The sequence below is a fragment of the Festucalex cinctus genome, chromosome 19, assembly GCF_051991245.1.
Source record: "Festucalex cinctus isolate MCC-2025b chromosome 19, RoL_Fcin_1.0, whole genome shotgun sequence".
NCBI lineage: Eukaryota > Metazoa > Chordata > Actinopteri > Syngnathiformes > Syngnathidae > Festucalex > Festucalex cinctus.
In genome coordinates, this window is record NC_135429.1 from 16699634 (window position 1) to 16707569 (window position 7936).

General features: G+C 37.2%; 1 protein-coding gene across 5 annotated transcripts in view; it reads right to left on the reverse strand.

The window, feature by feature from the left end:
- gmeb1 (glucocorticoid modulatory element binding protein 1) overlaps positions 1-7936 on the reverse strand; it is a 42172-nt gene that overhangs the window by 2450 nt on the left and 31786 nt on the right. For 4 of the 5 annotated variants that reach the window (XM_077507317.1, XM_077507316.1, XM_077507314.1 and 1 more), the window contains 4 exons: positions 7866-7936; positions 5276-5398; positions 5053-5190; positions 4770-4892 (listed from right to left, as the gene is read on the reverse strand). The exon at positions 7866-7936 is cut by the window's right edge and continues 75 nt beyond it. In XM_077507317.1, the coding sequence (XP_077363443.1) occupies positions 4770-4892; positions 5053-5190; positions 5276-5398; positions 7866-7936 (455 nt within the window). The remainder of the gene's footprint in view (positions 1-4769; positions 4893-5052; positions 5191-5275; positions 5399-7865) is intronic. The other variant, XM_077507318.1, reaches the window with a different exon arrangement.

The following is a 7936-nucleotide window of genomic DNA, read 5'->3' on the forward strand; positions in this document are numbered from 1 at the left end:
ATGCCTATCATTTTGCACACAAAATAACCATTTCACAAACTCGCTCTACAGTTTCTTTTATATCCCCCCCCCCCTTTTTTTTTTAAATCTTTGATGTATTTGACAAGCCCACAATATAAGGAATACACTGCATGAATGATACAGGCTATTACTAGAGGTGTAGCGATAAGTGCAATATTGTGATATTAAAACTGCAACAATATCGTCGTCGTCATGTTAATATTTAAAAGCAGCACTTCTGTTAAAAAAAAAAAGAAGTCAGGTTGATTTCCATTTGTGCAGTTCTAGCACCCTCTCGTGGCTAGTTTTTCATGCAATTTAATTTTCATTCGGGATGTTTTGGCCCTTCTATGTTTAATATCTATACTAATTCTCAGATGAAGGGTAACGTAATATGCCTGTGAACCGCGTCAATATATGGAGGAACTCAATGTCTTTTTACATTAAAAGTGCCTCAATATTAAGCGTTATTAGAGATTGTAGGTGGTTTATATGCATTCCTGTTATGTACAAAAGCACAATATTGTGCTTTTTTTTAAGTACGAGTCATGACTAGGGTCATGCATGGCTTATGCTTACTGTCATAACTCGGGTCATGCAAGGGTTATGCTTAGTGTCATGATTAGGGTCATGCAAAGGTTATGTTTACTGTCATGACTAGGGTCATGCAAGGGTTATGTTTACTGTCATGACTAGGGTCATGCAAGGGTTATGTTTAGTGTCATGATGGGGTCATGCAAGGGTTATGTTTACTGTCATGACTAGGGTCATGTAAGGGTTATGCTTGGGCCATGCAAGGGTTATGTTTGGGTCATGACCGCGAGGTCAAGTGTCTGTTTTGAACTGATGTAACCACCATCTAGTTTCAACTGGTAAGACGCTATGTGATGTCAAGAATCTTTAATCTCTTTTTCTGGTCAACAGCCAATCAGATAATACCATGTCAGTGCTGTTACCCACATGTCTAGCAACAGCCAATCAGATCAACTCGCTGTCTATATAAGCATGTCTGAGAAGTGTTTTTTGTCGGATTATTACATCTGTTCCTCTGTGCAACTCTCGTTGTTTCTCGTCTAGTCATGTTTGTTCCACGCCTCTTGATGTGAATAAATAGTTAAAATCTTATTTGTGTCTGCGTTTTTGGGATCCAACGTCAGCACATAACAGTATGAGCTCTTTTTTTCTTTTCTTTTTTTTAATAACGATATTGTGACTTTTTTTTAATTTTGCCAAACTCTCCACAATATAGTGATAATTATCATATCGTGAGCTTCATATTGTGATACCGTATCGTGATGTTTGGATATCGTTACATCCCTAGCTATTACTAGGATATGGTATATTTTTACTCTACGTGGATTTTGACTTTCAACGTTGTGAATGCTGGAAATGTACCAGTGTGTTCATACATAACACATATGTATACATATGTATAAATACATGTATTTGCTCTATCTACTGTCCTTGGCTCCTGATATAACAAGCAAGATACTTGATAATAAAGCCATTTTTTCATGGTACCAAATACCAAAGAATGTATCATAGCAGGTTCCTTTGTAATTTGTTTGTCCTAATCAATAATATGGTCCCAAATTTAAATTTAAATGTGCCGCTTACCCCTCACAAGGGTCACGGGGGCGTTGGAACCTATCCCAGCTGGCTTCGGGCATTAGGTGGGGTACGAACAACCATCCACACTCACAAGCACACCTAGGAACAGCTGAGAGTGCCCAATAAACCTGCCATGCATGTCTTTGGAATGTGGGAGGAGACCGGAGTACCCAGAGAAGAACCGCACATGCACGGGGAGAACATGCAAATTCAACCCAGGAAGGCTGAAGCCTGGACTCAATCTTGCGTCAGAACTGGGAGGTGAATGTGCTAACCAGTCAGCCACCATGCCTATAGGCTTATAATTAAAATCAATTATACAGGGTGATTCAAAAAGAATGACCCGATTTCATGATCAAATATTTCATAAGTAAATGTATGAATCAGAATGAGGGAGTGGGTGTTTGAAAGATCAGATTTCCTAGTTTTCTATAATTGTCACGTAACACTGACAGACTCATGCTTCTGGCAGCGACAGCAAAAAATACATAAATAAATAAATAAATACAAATAAAAAAAAGAGTTCTTTGTGCTTGGCCTCCTAGAACTCCTGACCTCACAGTTTGTTCCGCCATAACCAACTGACCTGTAAAACTTAAAACATTGAATAACAACAGCGATCAATTCAATTGATCCCGATGTGCTTCAACATGTTTGGGAAGAATTCTCATATCATACTGATGATGTTCGTGCCGCAAGGGGAGGCCATATTTAGCACTTGTAACGTGAAATGAAACTTGACTGTTAGTAGAATACTTTTATTATAAGTGTTATTTTGTGCTATTTTTCCTTCATACAATATTTAATCATGAAATAGGGTCATTTTTTTAAATCACCCTGTATTTTAATTTTCAATTATAACTCTTGATAAAACGTTGAACGCTGCATTGTGCAGTCCCACCTACTTCAAATCGTGTAATTTTACTTTACTTTGCACAACAATCAAGTGTTATTTGCTTTCCAGTCCCCTCATTTGACTTTCGCTTCCCACAATTTCCTCCTCTGTAGGTCTCTAGGGAACCGATGAATCATAATAATACTGCTGTAACGCCACGCTGAGCAACAAGGCATGATTGGAACATTAAAGTGGAAACACCTATTGCAAAACACGACGAGTCTCAGCAGCAGGGTCGCAACATGGCGTTCATGTCATGTGACCAGCAGTTGACCAATCACAGCATAGTAGCTCTGAAACCGAGTTGGCCAAACTCTCTATCTCCGGCTCTGGCAAAACTGTGAAAACACTGCCATCTTCAGGTCAGATAATGTCATTGCTATTTAGGTTTTATAAATATAGGCTAATAGACAGTAGGGATGTAACGATATCCAAGTATCACGATACGATATTATCACGATATGAAGCTCACGATACGATAATTATCACGGTATTGTGGGGAGGTTGGCGATATTTAAAAAAGGTCACAATATTGTAAAAGAAATGAGCTCATATTAAAAAAAGCACAATATTGTACTTTTGTACATAACAGCAATACATATAAACTACCTTCAATCTCTAATAACACTCAATATTGAGCGACTTACTCGCTAATGCAAGCCCACATTGAGTTCCTCCACATATTGACTCACTTCAAAGCATTTTACAATCCCCTTCATCTGACAATTAGTGTATTTTAAACATAGAAGGGCCAAAACATCCCTAATGAAAATTAAACTGCACTAAAAAACTAGCCACCAGAGGGTGCTATAACTGCACAAATGGAAATCAACCTGCCTATTTTTTTTTTAACAGACGTGGAGCATTTAAATATCATGTACATGACAACGACGATATTGTGGCAGTTTTAATATCACAATATCAAAATATTGCCGGTATCGTTAATCCCTAATCGACAGGAGCGTTAACGGTAGAGCCAACTTCACTGTTGCTGCTTATTATATCCATCGTTTGTAAATTACATAACTAATCCTCACATAAAATTTACCAATTTCTCCCGGGGGCCGAAGCGTTTGTGGAAGCTAAACAGAATACGCTATAGGTTTGCCGATCTAAGATACTGTATTGGAGGCCAAAGTGGCAAAGAGACAAAGTGCTTTATGGATCAATGGAATATAATTGATAGGCGACTCGATTTTTTAAAAATGTCAGTGACAGCACTTCCATCCATCCATCCATATTCTACCGCTTATCCGAGGTTGGGTCGCAGGGGCAGCAGCTTTAGGAGGGAAACCCAGACTTCCCTCTTTCCAGCCACTTCAATACATATACATATACATATTATATACAATAACACAGCTTTATGGATTAAAGGGCCAGCGTGGAAGAAAAAAAATTCCTGGAATACTTTGACTGGACCCTTTTGGATGTTTGAGAACCAGTTTGGATGGAGTTGCACATGTTGGGAACGGAGACCAGAATGGGTGAGTTGCAACTGTTTTTTTTTTTGTATCTACGATTGTCTGGCTTAAATGCTCACTTAGCCTGAAGATTTGATTGTATCTTAACAAGTTTGGCACCATTCAAATCTCCATAACCTCAGCTTTTCCAGGATGGTCGCAGGGCCCACCGGTGGGCTCGGAACATTAACTCTTTGACCGCCAAAAACGTTTAATAACGATTCGTAAAATCACGATATATGCTGCCATAATCGTTAAATGACGTCAACTATAACTATGTTTTTTTTTGTTTTGTTTTGTTTTTTTAATCAATGGGCAGTGCAACATCTTAGTGCACCGTTGCCTGGTCAATAGGTTGTGGAATCAAAAACTCACTATGGCCAGCAGATGGCATCATTGTATCTCTTTTCAATGGACTGCCGGTGTATGAAATTACAATGAAACATGACGAAATCAGATGAAATAGAACTTTTTCAAGGATGATGTGAATGATCATATTAAAGTTTTTTTTGATAACGTGGCAGTAAAAGAGTTAATACGGGTTTGTAAAAAAAACAAAACAATAATAATAATACTTTCCACATTTTGGATTGATACTTTGCTTAAAAACAAAAAAAACAAAAATGTACTGAACCCATAGCTATATCGGAATCATATGGTCAAAGTATCTGGCATGAAAATCGAGATGTTAAATTTTATCCATAACCGCCAGCCTTACAGTGAATAAAGAACAGCATTTCTGAAGAGCACATAGTATGGCATACTCTTGCAAAACCTTGTGTTTCGATGTGTGCAGTACTCACTGCAAAGGATTCTAAGAATTTCCTCCTGGCTGGGATCAGTTTGCTGCCGCCTCTTCACCAGCATCTTCTTGACAGAGTTGAGCAGTCCAAACACCTGGCCAAGGTTACTCAGCACTGCAACCTCTAGAGGAGAGGAATAGTCAGTTGGTTAGTTTGGGAGAGAGAAAGGATGAGACAGTTTATCTATTGCCAACACTGCTTGTTCCATTGATTCTCTGAGCTTGACCTCAATATTAAATTTGTTTGGATTATCATGTCTGGCAATAAGTAAAGATCTCTGTACCTGTGTTCTGCAAGACAACTGACTCCTTCAGCAACTGCAAGCTGTTCAGCAGATCCAGCAGCTCAGTACTGATTTTGGTCACCACTTCACCCAGCAGACCCACATTCGCAATTCCCTTCCAAAAATTGAGAGAATCTTCTAGAGATAAGCAGAAAAGTCATTTGGTCTCTTTGAAATGTGTTAGATATAGTGAAATGACACACACAGGAGTGACTGTAGGTACCTGAGATTTCATGAGAGTCCTTGTTTACAGATTCTACTGAACTTAAGATGCAGTCCACCTTTTCACTCAGTCTCTCACTCATATTGTCTCCTACTATCTTGCCATTACCAAATGACTCCTGTGCTGCAATAGTGACACAAAAGAGTGTGTTGAAATTGTAATACAAGTTAAAATTGAAAGAAAAAGATCCCAAGTACAAGTGGCTGAAATGAGTTTCCTCCACAGGGCTCTCCCTTCAAGATAGGGTGAGAAGCTCGGTCAGCCGGGAGGGAGTCGAGCCGCTGCTCCTCCGCATTTAGAGGAACCAGCTGAGGCAATGCTGGTGGGGTTATTGCATCATGTTTGTTCCATAACTCGATTGCATAACCTGACGGATTGCATTGTGTTTATTACCAACTCTGTTTGTGATACATTGCAGACAAAACTGAGAGTGTCTGACATCAACGAATGACGTAGTGATGTATTGACAATTATACTGACAGACGGAAACCCCTTTCCGTCAATACTTAGTTCATCAATTTTTTTAAGCTTGTCGTCAATCGCCAATTGTCAACAAAATGGGCGTCCATCTATGACGGTTTGACGAACCTTCCGTCAACGTTGAAAGAATGCCCACCTCTGCGAAATAATAACAACAATAATAAAGAATCAGATTTATATAGAGCAGGGGTGTAAAACATACGGCCCGTGGCCCGGATCAGGCCCGCAAAGGGGTTTAATCCGGCCCGTGAGATTATTTTGTAAAGTAAAAAAATAAAATAAAAAATTGCAATGTCGGACTAATTAATCAGCTGGCCAAAAACAAAACATATACATTTGTAACTTCACAAGCAGTCCTCAGATGAGCAATGCAACTTGTAATCGTCCTCGGAATCGTCCTCGATGTCATTTTACACAAAACTTAAATTTACGTTTTTATTATTATTATTATTATTTAAATCGTAGACAGACAAACATGTTAAATACAAAAAAATAAATAAATTACTAGTAAGGATTAGCATTCTTTTAACATCATTAACTGCGTCACACAATGCATTCTGGGAACAATAAATATGCAAAACAGGTCGATTTAACATGTCCGGAACATATACCGGCAAAGTGTTGCCGCGTTCATTTTACATTTGTGTTATTTTTTCAGAACAATATGATTACAGCGCCGTAATTTAGGGCTGGTCCATGAAAATCTGCGAATAAATGACGGCAACGCGTTTTTAAGTTACCGGTATATACCGTTATTTTACCAATGCGGCCCACTTGGTAATGTATTTTCCTCCATGCGGCCCCTGAGCTAACATGAGTTTGACACCCCTGATATAGAGCTTATATATATATATATATATGTATATATATATATATATATATATATATATATATATATATATATATATATATATATATATATATATATATATATATATATATATATACACACACACACACACACATATACACACGTATGTATGTAATTTTTGATGGAAATATTCAACAAAAAGTATTACTTAGGGTTAGGGTTCACACTTTAACCATGGGACAAAGTTATATGGAACATTAAGCCTTAATATTTTAGATTGTGGCCTGTTTGTTATCTGCAGTGTTCAAGTTTCAGTTAAACACACTATCATCCAAATCTTACAGTGCACATGTACAACTTTATTGATTGTTATTTTCTCAATTTGAGTTAAAAAAAAAATTGCGATAATTGACTTACAAATTCGGATTAATCGATATCAAATCGAATCGTGACCTATGAATCATGATACGGATCGAATTGTCAGATACTAGGCAAGTCACACCTCTAGTAAACTTGTACATGTACATTGTAAAAAATAGTATGAAAATGTATTTTTCTGAAACTTCAGGCTTATAACTGAGCCACAATTTAACAAACAGGTTGCAGTGTTCCATCAAAAATCGATGTTTAAACATTGATTCGGCCGCATATTGAATCAATTCATCAATTGCGCACTGTAATATCACGATTATGGGTGGGGGGGAAAAAAATCGATATCGTTGCGCTCTCTGTTGCAATAAATTATCGATACATTGACAGTAGATATCGATTCCATGTGTCCAGTTGTGCAGTGTTATGTTAGAAATGTTTATGCACTTTAATTTGTCTCAATTTACAATGTTTATAGTTAAAAGGCTAAGAGGCAGTGAGGCACAATGCAGAACTTTGTATTTTGTACAAGTTTTGGCATTAAATAAATGCATAATTAGACATTTTCCTTTTTATGGGCATTTGTTTGGCCTTTTCAGTCGCATATCGTGATATATTGCTAATTTTTTTTTTTTGACAATATATCAAAAATTGTAGATATCGTGTATCGTGATATTATCAATATCGTGAGTCAAATATCGTCACAGTATCGAATTGTGGTTTACCCGTATCGTCCTATTCCTAAAACGATATATTGCCGTATTGATTTTTTAACACCCCTAAATATAAATATCAAAATTTTCATTTTGATAGACGTAAGCCTGATTTTGTGAAAACACATCACATATAATATAATAATAATAATAATAAAAATAATAAAATAATAATAATAATATTGCAAGAAATCGTAACAAATTTACATATTCTTACCTTGAGAAGATGTGGATGAGAGTCCGCTGCTGTCAGGTGGGAACCGCGTGTTGTTGATTAACAGGTCAAAC